A 20,324-nucleotide genomic window follows, 5' to 3' on the forward strand; every position below is an offset into this window, starting at 1 on the left:
TTAGTTTTGTTTTTTTTGGGGTAAAACTGGTTCAGTTAAAAAAGGCGCGTCGGGGGGGGAATCAATTTGAACGGGTCACTGCCTCAACCTTCGGGAGTATTCCTTTTTTCCATATTTCTCTGTTACAGAAAGTCAGGTCAGATAGAGTGATTGATTGATCCTGTGTTGTGTTGTGTTGGAGATGGAGGCCCCTAGGCACAGATTACACTCTGGCTTGCGTTTATGGGAATTTCCTGATCAGTACGTTATCGAGCCGACTGATGGTTCGGCCGCTCCATGCTTGGACATTAGTCGTCTTGACGGCTCCATGAAGCTCATTGGTTTGGCTTGCCTTTGTTTTGTACCTTTGTCTCTTTCCAGTTATGTCTTTATGTCTGCTCCTCTCAGTTCTGCTACTTTACTGTTTTCAGATCAAGTCGCAGAATGCAACTCTTTGCGTGTCCCTAAGATCCGTTCCATATTCGGTGTCGTTGGGGTGCTGAAGCTCCTGGCAGGTTATTATTAGATTTGTGGTCAATCTTGTGAATATCTTCCATCTTCATTCGACCCACACAAATTAATTTTGGTTAATATTTTCAGGATCATACTTGGTGGTGGTGACAGAAAGCCAATCTGTTGGCTCGTTCCTGGGGCATCCCATTTTCAGAATTAATTCACTCAAGGTTCTTCCTTGTGATCATTCACTTAAAAACTCGCCTGAAGAACAGGTGAGATCTACTCCGTCTTCCATATTTGTATTTTGTATATATTTATATGATCTGAGCACCCCAAGCAACAATGAGAATCATTTGTACTGCAGAAAAAGGTTGAGACCGACTTCTCTAGGCTGCTAAGTGTCGCAGAGAGGACAAATGGTCTCTACTTCTCATATGAAATTAACTTGACTCTCAGGTTTATTCATTTCTCTTCGTGCTACTCTGAGAGAACATAAAAAAAGAAAAACACTTGCCAGTTGCTAACCATGTGTGTGCTTCTTCTTCTTCTTCTTCTTCTTCTTTTTTGACGTTTGATATTGTGTTATCGTTGTTTCAGTGCACAGCGCTTGCATGATCTGGGGGATGAGTCTAAGTCACTTCCTCTGTGGAGACAGGTGTCCCCCATATAGAACACTAGCTCATTCATATTCTTTCCTGGTTGCTTGTATATGTGGTAGATGGACAGAAAATTAAACTTTTGATTCTTCATGGCAGGCTGAACCTAGATTTCTTTGGAACAATTATATGTTAGAAGTGCTTATCGATAATAAGGTTAGTGAACTATTCTTGGCTACCTTTTAAGTTCACTGCTCTGTTTGCCTTGCTTGCAAAATTAATATCACCTTTTGTTGTCTTTCACTTTGTAGCTTGATCAGTTCTTGCTTCCAGTAATTCAAGGAAATATCCTTTTTTCTTCCATATCAGTCCTCTTGCAGGATCATGACTTTTAGACCTTTCCTTAACCTCTTAACACGTTTCCATAGTTTTCAAACAGCCATAGGAAGAGATATCGTTGACATTACTCTGATTGCTAGGAGGTGCACCAGAAGAAATGGTAGTGCATTTCTCTCTAGCTTGTTTTCTATACATAGGTTGTGATTGTGACTTGCCTTGCAAGGTACACGCATGTGGCGAAGAGGAGCTGACCCTGATGGTTATGTTGCTAATTTTGTGGAGACTGAGCAAATTGTACACATGAACGGATACACATCATCGTTAACTCAGGTGATATTATGATATTCCCAATTACCCTACAAAATCTTTTGTCATGTCATGATTTAAATCGTTTTACATTCCCGCAGATTAGAGGATCCATGCCTTTTATGTGGGAGCAAATTGTTGATCTGACCTACAAGCCCAAGTTTGAGATTGTCCAACCTGAAGAAGCTGTGAGTGTAATCTCTAGTTCAATTAGTATGTTTACCACTTTTTAAGTAACATCCATTGGGATATTCCTCTTGCAGGCGAGGATAGCTGAGCGTCACTTTCTGGACCTCAGGAAAAAATATGGATCAGTTTTGGCTGTTGATCTTGTCAATAAGGTAAGGTGCATATGTATTCTTTTGAATAGCTTTGGATGCGGATTGATACTGCTTCCCCTTCTGTTTGTACTTGGAAATTCTTATTCCTCAATTGCTTACTCTGTAATCAGCATGGAGGTGAGGGGCGCTTAAGCGAGAGGTTTGCAGGTGCTATGCAGCACATCAACGGTGATGATGTAAGGTAGATAAAAATATCACTTTGCCACTTACATAGATGTTTCACCGTATTATATATTCTTATCAAACTCACTCGGGAATATATGCACTTTGGATCCTGTAGATACCTGCACTTTGATTTTCATCATATCTGTGGGCATATTCACTTTGAACGCTTAGCAATTCTGTATGAGCAGATGGAGGATTTCCTTGACAAAAGCGGGTATTATATCCTCCACTCCTCACCATTAATAATCTAATTTAGTCTTGGGATTCATTCTTAACATAAAACTAATGTTTGATCGATCACAGGTACTTTTTGTTGAATGAAAAGGGTGAGAAAATGAAGGAGCAGTCTGGTATTGTGCGCACTAACTGCATTGATTGTTTAGACCGTACAAATGTCACGCAGGCTAGTTTTCAAACAAATATCATTTCTCTTTGTTACATCTCTCTCTCTCTCTCTCTCTCTGCTCATCCTTGGGTATATACTATGCAGAGCATGATAGGCCGCAAGATGCTGGAACTTCAACTCAGAAGGATTGGTGTTTTTGGGGCCGAAGAAGTTATAAGCTCGCATCCTAATTTTGACGAGCGCTATAAAATATGTTAGTAGCTAATTTCTCATCTAGTGAATAAAGTTTCTTAGAGAAACTTACATGTTGGGTGCTTGTGTTGCCTTCAGTATGGGCTAATCACGGTGACGACATTAGCATTCAGTACTCCGGCACTCCTGCACTTAAAGGAGATTTTGTCAGGTAGGCCCGCAACTATTTATATAAGTATACACAAAAAAGAAGAGTGTTTGGTTGCATATTGATTTCCTCGTGCTATCTTTTCTTTTCTTTTTTCCTTACAAATTCCAAATGCCAACTAACCTTTCATTAGTTCTCACTAAACACGCGTAAACTGGTTTAATTAATTCTAAGGTATGGTCGAAGGACTGTTCAAGGGATCCTTAATGATGGCTGGAATGCCCTCGCACGCTACTACCTGAACAACTTTGCTGATGGAACTAAGCAGGTTGGTGGCTCTAACCATGGCTTGGCTTTTGTACACTTGGTAACTCAAAACCTGCACTGACTGTTGATAGTATTGGTTTGGGGTACAAAGGATGCGATTGATCTTGTGCAAGGACACTATATAGTTGCTGTGAACCGAGACATGGCTCCTGTGCCTCGAAAGGGAGGTCTCGAGGCTGTAGCCGTAAGCAATCATTAGCTTTAAAATAACTCAAGGATTATTTAATTATACATACATTCGGGTCTAATGTTGATCAAAATACCTCTGATTCCCCAGAACTTTCCAGTGGCATTGGCTGTTGTTCTGATCAGTTTATGGTTTGCAACCATGTCTGTGAAACGAGGTACGTCTGTTCTCTGGATTTGGAGTAGGAATAATAATGGCCACTGAAAGGCTAATGGTGGTCTTTGGGTGCAGCTGGGAGCGATTACAAGCACTTGTTTTTCTCATTGGTGTGGGCGGGCATCAGTGTGGCTGTCACAGCATTCATGAGGGCCAATGGCCGGATCTTCTGCAACAGGCCTCGTCTGCACAAGCCCAGACCTTGAGGCTTGCCTTTGTTTCCTCTCATGGACCATTCAGATTAAACCATCGATCCATTCCAGTTTTTGAATGGGACTAAAGTTTGAGTGAGATTTCTGTTGGATATAATAAATTTGTATTGGGCCTCAACCAAATAAAAAGGGCCCGGAATATGCTTATTATATTTGGGCCAATTTGATAGGATGATTGAAAAAAAGAACATGTATAAGTTAACGTTTATAGTTAGTTATACTCGTTTCACTACAAAAACCCAACGAGGATGCCCTTGTTAGCTCCCTACGCCTCTCCCTCGAATGATTTCAAGCTTGTAAGAAGTAAAGTAGTAATTATACTAAGATGACATATAAAAAGAAAAGACAGCCACAAGTTTTCTACTAAAATCAACCCGGAGAGAGAGACGAAAACAGTAACGTTGATCTCGAAGATCTTTTTATTCCACTGATGAACATTTTGGGTTTTACCTAGCAAAATTAGTCCACAGGAAATATATAATAATGATACATCATAGTAAACGACAATGTCGTCGTCATCATCATCGCCTAGACCTCGGCTCAGCTCTTCGAGCCTCTTCACGAGTAGTTGGAAATAGCTCCACGTACCTTGGACCAATGGACATTTTGTCCTTAGCCATGGCCCTTCTTGCCTCCTCAGCTGTCTCAAACTCAACATAGGCCTCACCCGTGGCTTTACCATCAGGTCGACACACAACATGTACCCTTCCTTCAATAACCTTGTACCCGCTGAAAAACTCAATGATTTGAGGCTTGTTGGCAGAGTAGGGGAGGCCCCGCATCTTCAAAACCTCAGTGTACTCGAGCTTCTCTTTCTCGCAAAACCTCTGTTGTGCTCTAGCGGGAGGAGGAGGGCTAAGATTGTATTCAGATGCTGCGCCCTCCTCAGCGGCAACCGCGTTGTAGTAATCCTGCTTATAGCATCGGAAAACTTCGACGTATCTCCTACCCATATTCTGCCTGTCCCTCTGGAGTGCAATCTCGACTTGCATTGGACCAGCAAAGACGACAAAGGCCTCCCCGGAGAATTTGCCGTTTTTGGTGACGAGCAAGACATCGACAATGTTGAGGCCGGTAAAGAAGTTGAAGATGTCCATGTCAGCGCAGTTGAAGGGAAGACCACGGAGGCGAACCACAGGGAATGTGCCAACTGCCAAGTAGGAGGGATTTGATTGCATCATTCTTTGTCTCTTTGAGCCCACCCCGCTCCCAAACATCATGCCCCTTCAAATTATCAAACCAACCCAAAAAGAAAAGATCCCCACACTCAACCACAGCCTTTCCCTTTCATTTGTCTACTACTACAACTCTTTATCTCTACACAACATATCCATCATAACACCCTCCTAACAAATTCTTCCCTTTACACCACTATCTATTCTCCCACTATCAAAAACATAAGATAACACTTTTTTGCCACGAACCATAATCAATTAAAAAGACACCTAACTATACATTCTCAACCGTCCACAAGATTCCCGCCGATACAAAGAAAAAAAATCGATTCATGCCAATCAGGCATCAGTTTTTCAACAGGAAAATTGAATCGATTGCACCGAAAATGAGAATAGATTTCGAACGTAAGAATACATACCCTCTAGATGATCCGTACATGACCTCTGCTCTTCCCTCAACCTCGATTCTTGTTGGTTCGTCGTCAATACAAAATAAATCCACTCAAGTCGTCGCCATGAAACAGCCCTAGATAATATCCTCGACGACGGAAATTCTGGGCCCATTATAACGGCCCAATGCACTTATCAGGCCCATACTTATCCTAACCGTCTAATATTGTTGTGCCTGAGAACTACTACTACTCTCTTGCATCATTACCAATTCATTGACTGATAGTTTTGTTGCAAAGTGGTTTCACTACAAGTCTCAGCGCAAGTCTCTGACAAACAAATTTGCTACTAAGCTGCTCTAAATTATACTGGTTGATTTGGATACTCTGAACTTGGACTGTTGATTCCTCAGTATACTTGTATGCTAAATAATTCTCCTTTTCAAATAGTTTATAGATCGACTAATAGTATCATTTATCATTTATTAATCTGAGGGAAAACGACAACTTTCATTTCGCTCACGCAAATGAACATAAATATCCTTTGATTTTCTTTTCATTTTTTACTTATACTACTAACCATGTGATTCAAGTACACTATAGAAACAACGGACACATGTTATCTTGGCTTAACCAATTTATCTTTCTGTTAATTAGTTATGAGCTGTTCGATGGTCTGTGGCAAAAAAAAAAAGAGCTGTTCGATGGAATAATTTTTTATAAAAAAAAAATAATAATAAAACGTATAGGAAATGAGGGGAGGAGGACAAGTGTGTAGAAATGTATTAAGTTTACTGAAATAATTGAAAATGTGCATGTAGGAAGTATGCAGCCCGCTGCCCGCGCAGTACGTTTCTTTCTGTGCCCAGCTTTCAACACGCCTCTCCTACTTTGGACTCTCTCTACGGCCCCTTCTCACTTCTAGAAATAGACCAACAAAAAAATGCAGAAGGAAAAAAAAAAAGCAGAAGGAGACTTGGATACTTGTGTCTTTCTCTGTTTCTTTAATTTATATGGCAAACACAAGCACTCAAAAGTATAAACATATCAATCAGATACAACCAACTCCGTTTGATTTTTAGGAGAGGATGGAGAGGAATATAGTTGACCACATGGTGAGTGCTAAGGATGCAACCAGGTAGGTCCACAGAAAGATGACTGAACACTCATCTTGAGCCACGTCAAACAGCTGTGCCATTGTACCTGCAATCCACAACAAAAATGATTGGTGTTCATATTATCCCCCTCTATTTATATTAGCTAGACAGATAACAATAAATTTCAAAAAAAAAAGTTACTGATATTCATAGCAGGCGGCAGTGTGAACTGAAGCATGAGAACGTAGCGGAAGAGAGGGTCCGGAGGAAGATAGCCTAAACTCCATGCTAACTGTACCACCCCTACCCCCACCACTGGAAGGATGATATACCTCACACAGATCACTCCTACAATCACTGAGGTTTTCACGGCTGAGGAACGCAAACCCTGAATCAGGTTTCCCCCCAGTATGAGTGTGATGCAAGGTATTGTGCCCTCCCTGCCAAAATCAACTTATTAGTCCCGCCAAGTCGTGATGCATGTTTCCATATCTAAAAAACGTGCTCGCTCGCAAGCAAGTTCATACCCTAGTAGTTTCACTGAATCTTGGATGACTCGCAACGGCGCATTCTCCCCTATTATAAGATTCCTCAGCCAATTGGTTGCTCCGAAGACGAAACCAAGAATCTGAATGCAACAGAAAACAGATGAAATCATGTATTAGAGAAATGAAATCATGTATTCTTTTTTATGTTAAAACTTACGGCACCAATAGTGGGTGGGGCGAAGAGTTCCTCAAGAATCTGATGGAGCAAGTCCTTGATGTATGTCCTGGTAGACATCTTTTCTTTCCCTTGAATTTCAAGGTCTTGATTTTGTTGCGGCTTCAGGAGAAGACTGCGGGGATCAGAGTCGATGTCCTTGTTGGCAGACTTGACCAAGCCGGCGCCTGCAAGAGCTTTGAACTGTGTAGCAGAGCTTCTCACCAGTTGGTAACTGTATGTCCAAATATAGAAACCCCCGAGCTGCATGAGAACCCCAAAAAAATAAAAAAAAAGTAAGTCACGATTAGTTACAGAACTCTGAGCAGAGAAGATGATATATGTTTGTTTTGACTTTACGGCCATAGAGAAAGATGCGTAGGATAGTCCAATGGATCTGCAAACACTTCGATTCCCAAAAGGACTGCCTTCCTCATCACAAATGGCAGGGACCAAAATAATCATAAGGTTTCCCATATTGCCTATACAATACCATTCATGTTAGATTTCATATGAATCTGCTTTGATATTGATTTCGAGGAAGTATATAATGTTACCTGAGGCACATGTAGCGATTATGAGACCATGAAGTTGAGGTTTGGGATTCAGCAGTTTCACAACCAACCATCCAAGAATGCCTCCTACTAGAAATGTGATTCCAACATTTATGGGCATGAACCACCTGAAAAGTTGATTTTGTTTGAAATCAAATCAAACCATAATTATAGGTCTCTCGAAAAGAAGGGTGGTGCCGTGCCGTGCCGTACGTACCATGAAATAATATCCTGCAATGTTACAGTCTGGGCAAGATTGGCAAACATGATGCAGGGGGTGAAGACCACGAAGACGAGCTGCAAAGGATATATAATAAAAATATCTTCATTAGTTATTAATTACTACATGAGTGGTCACAGAAAAAAGAGCAGAGATATGCATGGAGCCTGGAGGTTGTACCTTGTTCACGGATCTTCGGGTGTCAGCGGAGAGAAGAGAGCAGTAATCAGTTGCCAAGAAAGCACCAAGGACACTGATTAGGAGAACTTGAACGATTGGCATTGAAGCCACCTCTAATAACTCTAAGAAACCCATCCCTAAATTTTTGTTGTTGTTGATTTCTTGCAGCAGAAGGAAAACAAGCGATGTAAGATAAAAGTTGATATTTCTGTCTGTCTTTGTAGAATGGTGGACAGAGAGAGAGATAATAGGTATAACTATATATTAAACAGAGGAGCGGGGGTACATAAAGAAGATGAGTCCAACTTTTCAGCAGGAGGAGAAGGCATACCAAAAAAAAAAGGATTACAAAGAACAAGTTGGCTTCTGGGTAATGCTGCCTTCAAATGGTGCATATCACATGTGGAGTATCAAAATTTGAGGATATAAAGGGACTAGAGGCTTTTGGGATCCTCTCAGGTTAATGTTGACAGAATCAATGCAAGATGCGTCATTGTTTAGTTGCTGCTCCCCCGTACATATATAAAAACAAATTGTATTGTCTTCTTCCCACCATTTTACTTTGTGGTGTGGAGTATAAACTAACATTTTCCTGAGATTGTCAAGTTTGACCTATTAATCATATCAACATTTGTTTATAATATCTCAATATAAAATATATGAAAGTCATCCTTCAATCTCCAATGCCAAGTCCAAGGTAGGGTCCAGCCATTAATGATATCCAACGTTAGGTGTGATAAAGTGAAGAACGAACGATGTGTCTTCTTACTCTTGTCTTTTGTTTTAAAAAAAAATTAACATGTATGATATGGAGGCAGAGCTAATACTTCTAGGATTCATTACCTTGTTACTCAGAGCTCACCTTTGAGAGCAGTTATATTCTCAAGATTTGCATCGTTGAAAAGGCTCGAGCATCTATGTTACCTTGTTCAGCTCATTATACTCTGTACGAAGACAGGACCAATCGCAGACATATAGTTTCTGCCACTACCTCGATGGGGTCATCGCAGACATATAGCTTCCCTTTCAATGAACTTTGCCATATGTGATCTCTTTCGTGTTGCCACTCATATCTGTCACCGGGTTTGCATCTGCTGCACATCCTATTGTTCTTCATAGCTGTCCTTCACATCCTCTATAGTTGATGCTTGGCAGACTCAAGGTACAACAATCCTGAATACCTTTCCCCAAAGCCCTCGTTTCCTAGCTATATTCATAGTTCACTGCAACTGCAGATCCATGGCTGATGATTACGAGCTATCAGTCGGTAACCAGCAAAGTCAGCCGGAGATCAGCCCACAGAGAATATGATTGCCTTGCCTGTGTTACCATTTACCAACTATGATGTCTGTATAAGGTTATATTATCTAGAGCTCCAAGACTACATTACACATCAAGAGAAAAAGTAATGAATTACATAACATGTCGGCTTCACATAGGTAGTATTAGTGCCAGAGTCTGTCACAAAGCATGAAACGAATGATTACAAAAAAAAAGGTTTTATAAAGCAAAGGATTACACTGTGGTTCATGCTGATCTTCAGAAATATAAACGGGTTCATTCAGATTCTTCCTCATTATCACTGTCGTCGCCTCCAAACATAGAAGCCATTTTCATCGCTAGATTTGCAGCTATTTCCCTCCTCTGGAAATCAGGCATGAGCCGCAAGTTGTCACGGATGTTCCCTATTTCTGACATCAACTGTTCCACGTCTTCCGACTCATAAAATTTGTCGTGTTCTGTGCCCAAAGGTATCTCATCTGTTGTTACTACTGCTCTGTCAGTCTCACTCTGTGTCCCTGAAGACCGCAGCTCTACTTCCTTTGGATTCACCATATTATTTTCTACCTCCCGTGAGGTGGATCCGCCAGCATCTGCGTATGAATGAGATTCACTTGCGGAAACCCATCTCTCATCGATATTTTCCCATGGATCGGCTGAGCCTGATGATAGGACTTCATACTCCAATTCATATTCAGATTCTTCTTCTGACAACTCTGACAAGGAAGATGGAATCAAAATAAGTGCAAGGGGGAACCCTAACCTAATATTATATGGGAAAAGAAAACAGGAAGGAGTAAATAATAATAACCTTCACCATGAGGTAACACGGGTTCATTTATCTTATCACCCGATTTGAGAATCATTCCAGGCCACATATGTGCCGAAAGAGCACCAAACAGACGTTCAACCCCTTGAGAATCCCCATCGACTGATAAACCTACAAAGGAGCAACCCCAGAGAGTCCATTAATTCTCTGATCATATCATTTTATAGCTACCCATAGAATGTGAAATTCTTCACAAGTTCAATGCATGCTATGTTTTCGTAGTTGTAATGAAAACCAGCATACTGCAGCAGTCCTGGTTGCTACATGAAGGAAGGAAGGAAGGGATTGTGTGAGCTTACACTTGTCAAAATCAGGATTAGATGCACAAGCCTCAATGAACTCGATGTTGTTGTCGCGGCACCACTCAAGACAAGTTCCCCTGATATCCACTGATGTATCGTCGTCGCTCCCCAACAAGCTACTTCCTTCACTTTGGGAGATGCCAAACTCATCATACAGATCTGTAGAGGAGGAGTCAGTTGCTTTCAAAAGACGTCTTCTATATTCATCATGAGCAGGGTGATGAGGGACAAGATCTACTTTGTTCCCAATGCACAACAATATATCAAAACTGTTGATGTCTGGAGCATGAGAAACCCAGTCTTGAAGAGCAACAAGAGTTGACAGCTGCAAAAAAAAAAGAACAAAAGGGGTTATTATGTAAGGTGAGAGAACAAGGAGGGGCGAATCTCATCTCAAACCTGAGTCAAGTCGAAGACCAAAACTAACGCCACAAGTGGATGTGAGTGAGGGAGAGAGTAGTCATCGGAAATATGTGATATCCAAACAGATACATCCGCAGAGTAATACTTGGTGTTTATCGTCCAGCTGGTTGGTCACCACACAAAAGTAGTTCACTAAGTTAAGAAAGTCTTCAGGAAATGGATTTGGGTATTATTATTATTATTATTATTATTATTATTTACAACACATTCTTACTCATGAACTTCGGTTTGAGATGATGAATCCTCAAAATCGACAGAGAGCAATCCTGTGAATAAAAACAAATTGATACAGAGACCCTTAGACCAGATCAGAAAAAGCTACACAAAAGAAAGAAGGCACGTACGCGAGAGAAGGGTGCGCTTGCCGACACCAGAGGAACCGACGACGAAGACTCCCGGTCTGCCTACTTCCTCCATCAATGTCTCCTTCTAGTTCTCAGAATCCTCTTCCATCTGATCGAAACCGTGATGCAGTTTCAGATTCAAGCTTAGAAGAGGTGAAACAATCACAAGGCAAAACCCAATCAATCAGGCCCAGAGATTTTTTTTTGTCATCCGGCCCATATATAATTTTAGATATTCTTAAAACACTTTTATAATGCCCAACAACACAAAGGCCCAATAATATCAAGACCACCCACCAATAAAATAAGCTGCTGCTGCTGCTGTACAATTTTCGAAAAAGCTCGAGAATGGTTTCTCTCTCGGAGACGGACTCTCCGGTCTTCCTCTTTTCTTCTTCTTTTAACCAACACAGATGACGATCAAGTCCTCCCTCACCGAATCAATTTTTATCACATGTTTTGGTGGAAGAGATATCTCAAGTGTTAGAATCTTAGACACTGCAGCTGAATGCCCTGTCCGAATCTTCCTCCCTATTGCGCAATTAGCTTCGTCATGACTCTAGATCTCTCGTTTGCTGCAACTTTTCCGGATCCTAGTGTGAAACTTGTTATCTTTAAAGGTAATTACGATCCTTTATCTCTTCCGTTTGCACACACAGTGGAATAGTTGCACTTGTGAGTTCGAAATAGTTGATATGTTGACTTGCGGATGTTGAGTTGACTAATATACCTTTGTTGATGCACCCTGCCGTCGTATATGCTGCTTATGACTTAGGAGAGAGAGGCCATGCCACTGACAGAGCCGATGATTGGATCTCAGCCACCATTCAAGCTAGCATTGAAAAAGGATTCACGGGCAAGCCTTAAAATGTCTCTTAGATCGGTTAGGTCAGAATGCATCACAGTATTCACATGCAGTGATGGAAAAGAGCTGAGTGTGTGTATAAATTTTCAGATAAGAGAAGGACGATTGCAGGGGGTGGGACAGTGCCTTAGCCGTGAATATAGAATGGTGGTGATAAAGGGAGAAATGAGCAAAGATCTTGTGGAGGTTTTGTTTGCTTTCCCCTTTGAAACTGTCCTTGTTGCTAGAGACATAATCACAACAACGTGTCTTTCTTATGCAGGGGTGCAGAGCCATATTGATAGAGACAAAGATAAGAACCCAAAGGTTTTTATAACACAAGAAAATCTCTGTCCATTTATTACTTTGTGGTTGTCAGATAGATATACTGTATATACATAATGCCATGACCCTGAAATTACAGTGGAAGCCATGGGGACTGGAGGAGATGAAATAGAGGAGTATTTCAAGAGAGTGGAGGAAGAGGAAGATCTAAAGCTTCCAGGCACCAAGGGAAAACTTGCCTGTGAAGTGGAGAAGGTGATGGTTGAAGTTGTGAAAAGGGGAAAAAAAATGTAACAACAACAAGAATGGATGCTTGTGTTGAATTGGCCTTGCAAACATACATGATACATGTAAATAATAATGCAAAACAGTCAAAAAGAAAAGAGATAATTATTGTAATGAGAGATGATGACACCAAAGCAGAGGAGACGTTGGGGTCAAAAACGGTTATCTCGAAATCAACGGCTAAGTCTATTTGTCATACGAAAAACCTTCCGAAAAACGAACACGAACACCCGAGAACCGAAGGAGCCGAGCAGCCGACCCTGGCCTTGGCCGTAGCCGCCGGGCGGCTAGCCCCGTGCTGGCCGTGGCCGCCGGTGGCTAGCGCCCGTGCTGGCCGTGGCCGCCGGGCGGCTAGCCCCGTGCTGGCCGTGGCCGCCGGCGGCTAGCGCCCGTGCTGGCCGTGGCCGCCGGGCGGCTAGCCCCGTGCTGGCCGTGGCCGCCGGCGGCTAGCGCCCGTGCTGGCCGTGGCCGCCGGGCGGCTAGCCCCGTGCTGGCCGTGGCCGCCGGCGGCTAGCGCCCGTGCTGGCCGTGGCCGCCGGGCGGCTAGCCCCGCGTTGGCCGTGGCCGCCGGCGGCTAGCGCCCGTGCTGGCCGTGGTCGCCGGGCGGCTAGCCCCGTGCTGGCTCGGGTCTTCGGATGACGATCTTTCGTACACGAATCCCAGTCCCGGCCATCGGAAGTCTGTATTTTGAGTCTTTCCCAAGTCCTCGCAGGACGAATCATTGAGATTCCGCATACGAAACTCCGGTTCTTACTCCAATCTAGGATCGTCGGGAAAACTTCGGAAACTCGTAAGGTATCGACAGGAAGGAAGATCTTAAATTCTTCGTACGAAACAGCGATGGTTATCTTGAGACACCACTCGTCTCAACTCTACGAACGAATGAAGAACTTCCGGAGAGATCGTAGAAAACCACGGAAGTCCTGGAAACGGCCCGAAAGGGACCAAACACGATCGGACAGTCCGTTTACGATTATCTAAGATAGATACGACGATTTACGTTTATCTTTACATAACAAGATAAATGTTAAATTTCCGAAAGAATAAAATGTCAAGTTTCCCGAAAAACATGGAGGCCGACGAAAATGGAAGGAAGCCCGCCCTGCGGCCCAGAAGAAGGTTAGACCGTCATAAGGAGGAGTATATAAAGGAGCTTTGGGAGAGGAAGAAAGGCAGAGCAAAAAATCTCAGAGAGAGAGCAAATCCGAAACTTAGGTACTTAGAGAATTCCTGCTAGCTTAGGACTTAGGGGTTAGACTAGCGGAGCAAAGCTTAGAACGTTTTGTCTCCTTTATTTCCGTCGTTTTTCGCTTCAGCGTTTCTCTACTTCCCTTTTTCGGAAGAATATTGTACCATCTATTCAATAAAACGCCTTAGTGCAATTTTTCCGCTACGTTGCTTTTTCTATCAATTTTGTTTGGTTATCGCAGAGAATCCGAGCCTTCAGGGAAAACTAGGTTTACTTAGTTTTCCTTCGATTAACTTAACTAAAATCGACAGTGCGAATTTCGGTTCCCACAGTTTGGCGCTAGAAGGAGGGGGGTCGGATTCTCTTACTAAAAACCTACGATTGGTAACAACAGCATGGCCACATCACCTGTCCGCAACATCGTGTCATTCGGGGACAGAGCAACGGCTGATCAAGCCAAACCTCATGACGAACTCCTCGTTATCAGACTGACGATCCAGGACATTGACGTAGCGAGAATATTGGTCGACACCGGATGCTCGACCAATATTATATATAAAACACCCTCGAGAGAATGGGAATCGACCTGAATGCTATCACGGACGATCCCAATCCGATAATCGGACTCTCAGGAAACATCACAATGACCCTCGGCTCGGTCGACCTTTCGGTCAGAGCCGGGAGCGTCACAAAGACGGCAGAATTTTGGTAGTCGACGGTCCAGCAGCATATAACGCGATCGTCGGGACTCCGTGGTTAAATTCCATGCGAGCGATCCCCTCGACCTACCATCTGTGCCTCAAATTTCCGACCCTCTCCGGAGTAGAAACGATACAAGGAGATCGTAAAGCACCGCAAGTCTGCTTGACCGCCGGGTTAAAACGGAAAAACTCTGAGCCCGAAACTAAACCAAAAAAGCAAGCAACTCACGAACCAGCATCGCAGGACCCTCCAGAAATCTTCTGGCAATCGCAAAGAGCTGAGGTCCTGGAAGGGAAACGTGAGCCCACTTGCGAACCTGTAATTTCGGTCCGCCTCGATGAGACTAACCCAGAGCGGTGCGTAGAGATTGGAGCCAATCTTCGCGATCCGTTGAAAGCAGAACTCATCGCATGTCTCAAGAAGAACCTTAACACGTTCGCTTGGGCTGCGGAAGATATGCCGGGAATCGACATTAACATAACATGTCACGAACTCAACATTGATCCAACCCACAAACCCGTAAAACAAAAGAGGCGAAAGTTAGGCCCCGAACGGGCAACTGCGGTCAATGAGGAAGTCGAAAGACTCCTCAAAGTTGGATCAATAACAGAAGTAAGATATCCCGACTGGCTCGCCAATCCCGTCGTCGTCAAGAAAAAGAACGGGAAATGGCGAGTATGCGTTGACTTTACCGATCTCAACAAAGCGTGCCCGAAGGATTGTTTTCCGCTTCCGCACATCGACCGTCTAGTCGAGGCGACCGCAGGAAACAAACTCCTATCGTTCATGGACGCGTTCTCCGGTTACAATCAAATCATGATGAATCCGAAGACCGCGAGAAGACAACATTCATTACCGACCGAGGAACCTATTGCTACAAAGTAATGCCTTTCGGTCTTAAGAACGCCGGCGCCACGTATCAGCGACTCGTCAATCGGATGTTTGCCGAGCAACTCGGAAAAACCATGGAGGTGTATATCGACGATATGTTGGTAAAATCTCTTGACGAACGCGATCACGTAGTCCACCTAGAGGAATGCTTTGAGAGATTGAACCAGCACAAAATGAAACTCAATCCATCAAAATGCAGATTCGCCGTGGCGTCGGGAGAATTTCTCGGTACCTCGTAACATTCCGCGGAATAGAGGCCAATCCGAAACAAATCAACGCACTGATAGAAATGGCTTCCCGAGAACCAAACGGGAAGTCCAGAGGCTAACGGGACGAGTCGCGGCCTTAAACCGATTCATCTCGCGCTCCACGGATAAGTGTCTCCCTTTCTACGAAACCTTAAAGGGGAACAAAAGTTCGAGTGGTCAGAGGATTGCGAGAAAGCTTTCCAACAGCTGAGCAGTATCTGGCCACCCCTCCTATCCTCGCAAAGCCCGTAGTCGGAGAGCCCTTGTTCCTCTACATCGCGGTATCCACATCAGCAGTCAGTGGCGTCCTGATTCGAGAAGAATTCGGAGAACAGAAACCGGTCTTCTACATTAGTAAAACATTACTAGATGCCGAAACTCGGTATCCGCTGATGGAAAAATTGGCACTCGCTGTCATAACTTCGGCAAGAAAACTTAGACCGTATTTCCAATCTCATACCATCGTGGTACTTACCACCTTTCCGTTACGGACGATTCTACACAGTCCAAGCCAGTCTGGTAGACTCGCGAAGTGGGCGATCGAACTAAGCGAGTACGATATCGAATATCGTCCGAAGACCTGCACGAAATCGCAGGTACTCGCGGACTTCTTGGTAGAATTACCCACGACGGATTTGACTAACGAGGATCCAGGGTCAACATGGGATCTCCATGTCGATGGATCTTCGACCAAGCAAGGATCTGGAATCGGGATCCGGCTCACCTCGCCAACAGGAGAAATCCTCGAGCAATCATTCCGCTTGGATTTTCATGCATCCAACAACGAAGCAGAATACGAGGCGCTAATTGCGGGCCTGCGACTGGCCCAGGGGCTGAAGATCCAAAACATTCACGCTTACTGCGATTCTCAGTTAGTCGCAAACCAGTTCAGCGGAGAATACGAAGCAAGGGATGAAAGGATGAACGCATATCTGAAGGTCGTCCAAGACCTGGCCCACGATTTCAGCAATTTGCGCTAACCAGGATTCCCGCTCGGAAAACGTCCAAGCTGACGCTTTAGCCGCTCTCGCCTCAAGCTCGGATCCAGGGCTTAAGAGAATAATTCCCGTCGAATTCATAGAGCATCCAAGCATCGGACCGCCGGTGATCGCCAACCTGATCAGAACACAGATCGAAGGCGCGGAAGAAAACGAAGATCAACCGGAAGACGACGCAGACCAAACAGACTATGGCTGCGACGCTCCCTGGTTACAACCTATCAAAGCCTACATCGTAGATGGTACCCTACCCGCGGAGAATGGGCAGCCCGGAAAATAAAAATCCAGGCAGCACGATACGTAACCGTGGAAGGCGAAATCTACAAATGGCGATTCTCCGGACCTCTTATGACTTGCGCGGAAGGAGAGAAGGCGAGAAAAATCATGGAAGAAGTTCATTCCGGATCATGCGGAAACCACTCCGGCGGAAGGTCTCTCGCAACAAAAATAAAACGCCACGGATTCTACTGGCCAACTATGGTAAAGGATTGCGAGAAGTACGCTCGGAAATGCGAGAAGTGTCAGCGGCACGCCCCGACAATTCATCAGCCCGCCGAGATCCTCTCTTCTATCTCGTCTCCGTACCCTTTCATGCGATGGTCAATGGATATCGTCGGACCAATGCACAAATCAAAACAAAAACGTTTCCTGCTGGTCCTCACTGATTTCTTTTCAAAATGGGTGGAAGCAGAATCCTACGCAAGTATCAAAGACGTGCAAGTCGAGAACTTCGTTTGGAAAAACATCATAACCAGACACGGTGTCCCATACGAGATCGTAACGGACAACGGGTCCCAGTTTATTTCCACTCGATTCGAGGCATTCTGCGAAAAAATGGAAAATACGACTTAACAAGTCTACTCCCAGATACCCGCAGTGCAATGGACAGGCTGAAACCATAAACAAAACCGTCCTAGACGGATTGAAAAAACGCTTGGAAGCCAAAAAAGGACGGTGGGCAGAAGAACTCGAAGGGGTCCTTTGGTCTCATCGAACCACTCCGAGACGAGCAACGGGGGAAACTCCATTCGCTCTCGTTTACGGAGCAAAATGCGTGATTCCGGCGGAAGTAGAATTCCCCGGCGTACGGGGGAGATTTCTTCCCGAACGGGAAGATCTGAACAATGCCATGCTGCTGGATAATCTTGACCTCATCAACGAGCGTCGCGACCAAGCCCTCATCCGAATTCAAAATTACCAGCAGGCCGCCACAAAATACTACAACGCGAACGTGCGTCATCGAAGATTCAAAGAGGGTGAACTGGTCTTGCGAAAAGTCTTCCAAAACACTGCTGAACGAAACGCAGGAAAACTGGGAGCAAACTGGGAAGGACCATACAAAATCATAAAAGTCGTCCGACCAGGTTCGTACCAAATCGCGAACATGCAAGACGTAAAAATCCCGAGAACTTGGAATGCTATGCATCTCAAGAAATACTACCACTAGAGCGTAAACGTGGACAACAGAACTACGAGATGGCTTGATCCTCGAAAGAGGTACGTAGGCAACTCGCCAACCGGTGGGTTCAGCTATCCCCCCGATTCAAAAAGGGGGAGTGGGGTGCGTACACCCGCACGCTCCCGCAATTTTCGAAAAAACCGAACTTTCGAAAACTTTCCACAATCAATTCGCCTAACGGCCTTAACAATGAATCCAGTATCCATCAAACAAACCATAAAACTATCGCCCGGAAACATTCCGCGATTTCTAAAAAGCCCATAAGTCCTCTATGGCATAAGAAAAACAAACTTCAAAGCACTGCGAGACGTCGCTTCGTGCTCGAACATCCGTTTTTCGATTAAAACTTTCGCACGCCTTCTAAACGGCATCATATCGTTGTTGCTGATCACAACAAACGAACTCTAACGTCCTAAACAGACAAGCCACCTAAGGGTAGGCTCTTTTACATCCGACAAGGATCCCATAGCGCGCTATACAAAAAATCCAAATTTGGTTCAGCACTTCGTAAAGGAAGTAGCTCGATTCGTGCCCATACAAATCATATAAGCCGATACCACTTCGCGGATTTTAAAACGGTACGAATCAGGTTAAAATCACGAACAGGCAAAACGAAAGCCGATTTGTCATCGCACAGCCTCAGTCTGAGAGTAAACCTAGGTCGTGCCCTAAACCCAGCCTTGCTGGTATCTTAACATCTCATAGGCAAAGCGTCAACGACGCGAGATCCCAAAACTTGTCTCTTCACTCAAGTCTGTACGTTTCCACGAATTTTCGCGTAAATCGTAAACCGCAGGAAAATCTCGCTTTGTACAAACTACGGATACGGTGATCATCAGGGAGGCAGGAATGAGACGACAACTCACACCCTGCCCCTCTAACTTCGACAAACAGAAGTTCTAAAAACGCAAAATATTTTATAAACGCGTGCCGCGACTTCAATACAGCGCCCTAAAAAGGGCAGGGATTCAAAGCCACCAACGGCCAGTCCCGAACCATACATGATGGCCAACGGCCAAATACAATCAAAATAAAAATCCCCTCAGGATTGATCAACCTAGGCGTCCTCCGGGACACCGCCTTCATCTTCCGACTCACCCAAAGCAAAACAGCTTCGCCATTGCCCTCGCCGACTCCTCACCACCCTTGTCCGCAGCAACTCTAGCATCCTGGACCTCTGGAATTTCCGAACCCGGGACCAGGGTACCCGAGGATGACGGGCCGGCAAGCTCCACCGCAGTGCAAGTTCCCGTCTCCTCAAAGCGCTGGATCCGCCTCTTCAAACGTTCGAACTTCCGAGGACTTGCTCTTCTTCTCCTCCTCGCTTTGAGCAGCGAGCTCACAGTCTTTCCCAGATCACGCTCGAGATCGCTGATCCTAGCTTCAAGCGTTGATGTCTGGGCAGCATGAGTGCTCTCAATCGATTGAAGCGCAGCCTCGGTACGCTTCAGAGTTTCCCGCGACGAATCCAACTCCTTGGACAAAGCGTGTAACCTCCAGTCCGCAATCTCCAAGCATCCCGTCGATCAACGACACAAACTGATCACACGAGAGAATGTAAGAATCAAGGGGATAGCAAAGGAAAAAAGGTTTTCACGAAATACCTTGGAGCGATGCTGCGATAGTCTCGCCGAAACCTCGCCTTCCTCACTCCTAGTACACCTTTTTCTCTTCGCTGATCCGACAGCCCCAGCTCTTGAACGTCCCCTCGATGGTGGAACAGCGTTGGATGCGGGAAGTCCCAAGACGATCTCCCTCTTTTTTCTGGAGGAGGAGGCATGACTTCCACCGCATCCTCCGAAACCACTATCGGCGCCAAAGGAGAACCCCCGGACGAGCCTGGACATCGGGTGCTTGCTCCGAAACAACAATTTCTCCAGCAAGCAAAGGGACATCGGGTCCAGAGGCTGGAAGTGTGGAGATCGGGACTGGAGTAACATCGGGTCCAAGAACCAAGGCCGCAGGATCCGGAGTTAAAGTGACATCGGATCCGGGAGTCGGAACCACGGAAGTAGCACTAGGACCTGCCACGCTAGACTCCATCTCGGCACGGCGTCGCTCCATCTTTTCCTGAAAAGAACTGAAACCCTCGACGAACGTCTGCGTAAGAGAGGAGTATCCTGCGCCGGCGAGGCTGGTTTAGCTTCACTCATTTCAACATCGGAATCCTTCTTTTT

General features: G+C 44.7%; 4 protein-coding genes and 1 long non-coding RNA gene across 7 annotated transcripts; 2 read left to right on the forward strand and 3 right to left on the reverse strand.

Moving 5' to 3' along the window:
* Positions 1-62: 62 nt before the first annotated feature.
* Positions 63-3,895, forward strand: LOC108823426 (phosphoinositide phosphatase SAC6). The gene is made up of 20 exons (XM_018596623.2): positions 63-320; positions 411-494; positions 580-707; positions 800-891; positions 1,033-1,090; positions 1,191-1,247; positions 1,343-1,376; positions 1,450-1,530; positions 1,594-1,700; positions 1,778-1,864; positions 1,940-2,017; positions 2,128-2,198; positions 2,298-2,396; positions 2,486-2,585; positions 2,673-2,781; positions 2,859-2,931; positions 3,103-3,196; positions 3,287-3,379; positions 3,473-3,539; positions 3,614-3,895. The coding sequence occupies exons 1-20, from the start codon at positions 182-184 to the stop codon at positions 3,742-3,744; spliced, it is 1,782 nt and encodes a 593-aa protein (XP_018452125.1). The 5' UTR covers positions 63-181; the 3' UTR covers positions 3,745-3,895.
* A 244-nt stretch (positions 3,896-4,139) lies between these two features.
* On the reverse strand, positions 4,140-5,448 carry LOC108823427 (uncharacterized). 2 transcript variants are annotated; one of them, XM_018596625.2, is made up of 2 exons: positions 5,345-5,448; positions 4,140-4,900 (listed from the first exon to the last, which is right to left on the reverse strand). In XM_018596625.2, exon 2 carries the CDS (start codon positions 4,845-4,847, stop codon positions 4,272-4,274), a length of 576 nt encoding a protein of 191 aa, XP_018452127.1. In that variant the 5' UTR covers positions 4,848-4,900; positions 5,345-5,448; the 3' UTR covers positions 4,140-4,271. The 2 variants fall into 2 exon arrangements, with proteins under 2 accessions (XP_018452127.1, XP_018452126.1); XM_018596624.2 differs by having other exon boundaries at positions 4,140-4,974; positions 5,345-5,443.
* Positions 5,449-6,378: 930 nt separating this feature from the next.
* On the reverse strand, positions 6,379-8,599 carry LOC108826439 (protein PIN-LIKES 7). 2 transcript variants are annotated; one of them, XM_018599824.2, is made up of 8 exons: positions 8,068-8,599; positions 7,885-7,964; positions 7,671-7,795; positions 7,474-7,595; positions 7,117-7,377; positions 6,939-7,039; positions 6,613-6,851; positions 6,379-6,517 (listed from the first exon to the last, which is right to left on the reverse strand). In XM_018599824.2, exons 1-8 carry the CDS (start codon positions 8,200-8,202, stop codon positions 6,393-6,395), a joined length of 1,188 nt encoding a protein of 395 aa, XP_018455326.1. In that variant the 5' UTR covers positions 8,203-8,599; the 3' UTR covers positions 6,379-6,392. The 2 variants fall into 2 exon arrangements, with proteins under 2 accessions (XP_018455326.1, XP_056849454.1); XM_056993474.1 differs by having other exon boundaries at positions 7,117-7,595; positions 8,068-8,598.
* An 861-nt stretch (positions 8,600-9,460) lies between these two features.
* Positions 9,461-11,401, reverse strand: LOC108823443 (uncharacterized). The gene is made up of 6 exons (XM_018596645.2): positions 11,247-11,401; positions 11,117-11,168; positions 10,879-11,005; positions 10,477-10,804; positions 10,160-10,288; positions 9,461-10,064 (listed from the first exon to the last, which is right to left on the reverse strand). Exons 1-6 carry the CDS (start codon positions 11,317-11,319, stop codon positions 9,625-9,627), a joined length of 1,149 nt encoding a protein of 382 aa, XP_018452147.1. The 5' UTR covers positions 11,320-11,401; the 3' UTR covers positions 9,461-9,624.
* Positions 11,402-11,585: 184 nt separating this feature from the next.
* LOC108825956 (uncharacterized) lies at positions 11,586-12,774 on the forward strand. The gene is made up of 5 exons (XR_001945331.2): positions 11,586-11,866; positions 12,022-12,134; positions 12,202-12,297; positions 12,374-12,417; positions 12,515-12,774. It is a non-coding gene; the product is annotated as an uncharacterized LOC108825956 (long non-coding RNA).
* The last annotated feature ends 7,550 nt before the right edge of the window (positions 12,775-20,324 follow it).

The sequence above is a fragment of the Raphanus sativus genome, chromosome 9, assembly GCF_000801105.2.
Source record: "Raphanus sativus cultivar WK10039 chromosome 9, ASM80110v3, whole genome shotgun sequence".
NCBI classification, from domain to species: Eukaryota; Viridiplantae; Streptophyta; class Magnoliopsida; order Brassicales; family Brassicaceae; genus Raphanus; species Raphanus sativus.

What these genes read in the sequence shown, in the direction of transcription:
- LOC108823426 (XM_018596623.2), top strand. Translation starts at nt 182, where the DNA reads ATGGAGGCCCCTAGGCACAGATTACACTCTGGCTTGCGTTTATGGGAA. An exon ending in AAGTGCTTATCGATAATAAG is followed by an intron (nt 1,248 to 1,342) that starts GTTAGTGAACTA and finishes TTCACTTTGTAG; the next exon opens with CTTGATCAGTTCTTGCTTCC. An exon ending in TGACGAGCGCTATAAAATAT is followed by an intron (nt 2,782 to 2,858) that starts GTTAGTAGCTAA and finishes TGTTGCCTTCAG; the next exon opens with TATGGGCTAATCACGGTGAC.
- LOC108823427 (XM_018596624.2), bottom strand. Translation starts at nt 5,364, where the DNA reads ATGTACGGATCATCTAGAGG. An exon ending in ATGTACGGATCATCTAGAGG is followed by an intron (nt 4,975 to 5,344) that starts GTATGTATTCTT and finishes GATAATTTGAAG; the next exon opens with GGGCATGATGTTTGGGAGCG.
- LOC108826439 (XM_056993474.1), bottom strand. Translation starts at nt 8,202, where the DNA reads ATGGGTTTCTTAGAGTTATTAGAGGTGGCTTCAATGCCAATCGTTCAA. An exon ending in TTGCAGGATATTATTTCATG is followed by an intron (nt 7,796 to 7,884) that starts GTACGTACGGCA and finishes TCAACTTTTCAG; the next exon opens with GTGGTTCATGCCCATAAATG. An exon ending in GCCGCCTGCTATGAATATCA is followed by an intron (nt 6,518 to 6,612) that starts GTAACTTTTTTT and finishes TGTGGATTGCAG; the next exon opens with GTACAATGGCACAGCTGTTT.
- LOC108823443 (XM_018596645.2), bottom strand. Translation starts at nt 11,319, where the DNA reads ATGGAGGAAGTAGGCAGACCGGGAGTCTTCGTCGTCGGTTCCTCTGGT. An exon ending in TCTCAAACCGAAGTTCATGA is followed by an intron (nt 11,006 to 11,116) that starts GTAAGAATGTGT and finishes GTGACCAACCAG; the next exon opens with CTGGACGATAAACACCAAGT. An exon ending in TGGTCTTCGACTTGACTCAG is followed by an intron (nt 10,805 to 10,878) that starts GTTTGAGATGAG and finishes TTTTTTTTGCAG; the next exon opens with CTGTCAACTCTTGTTGCTCT.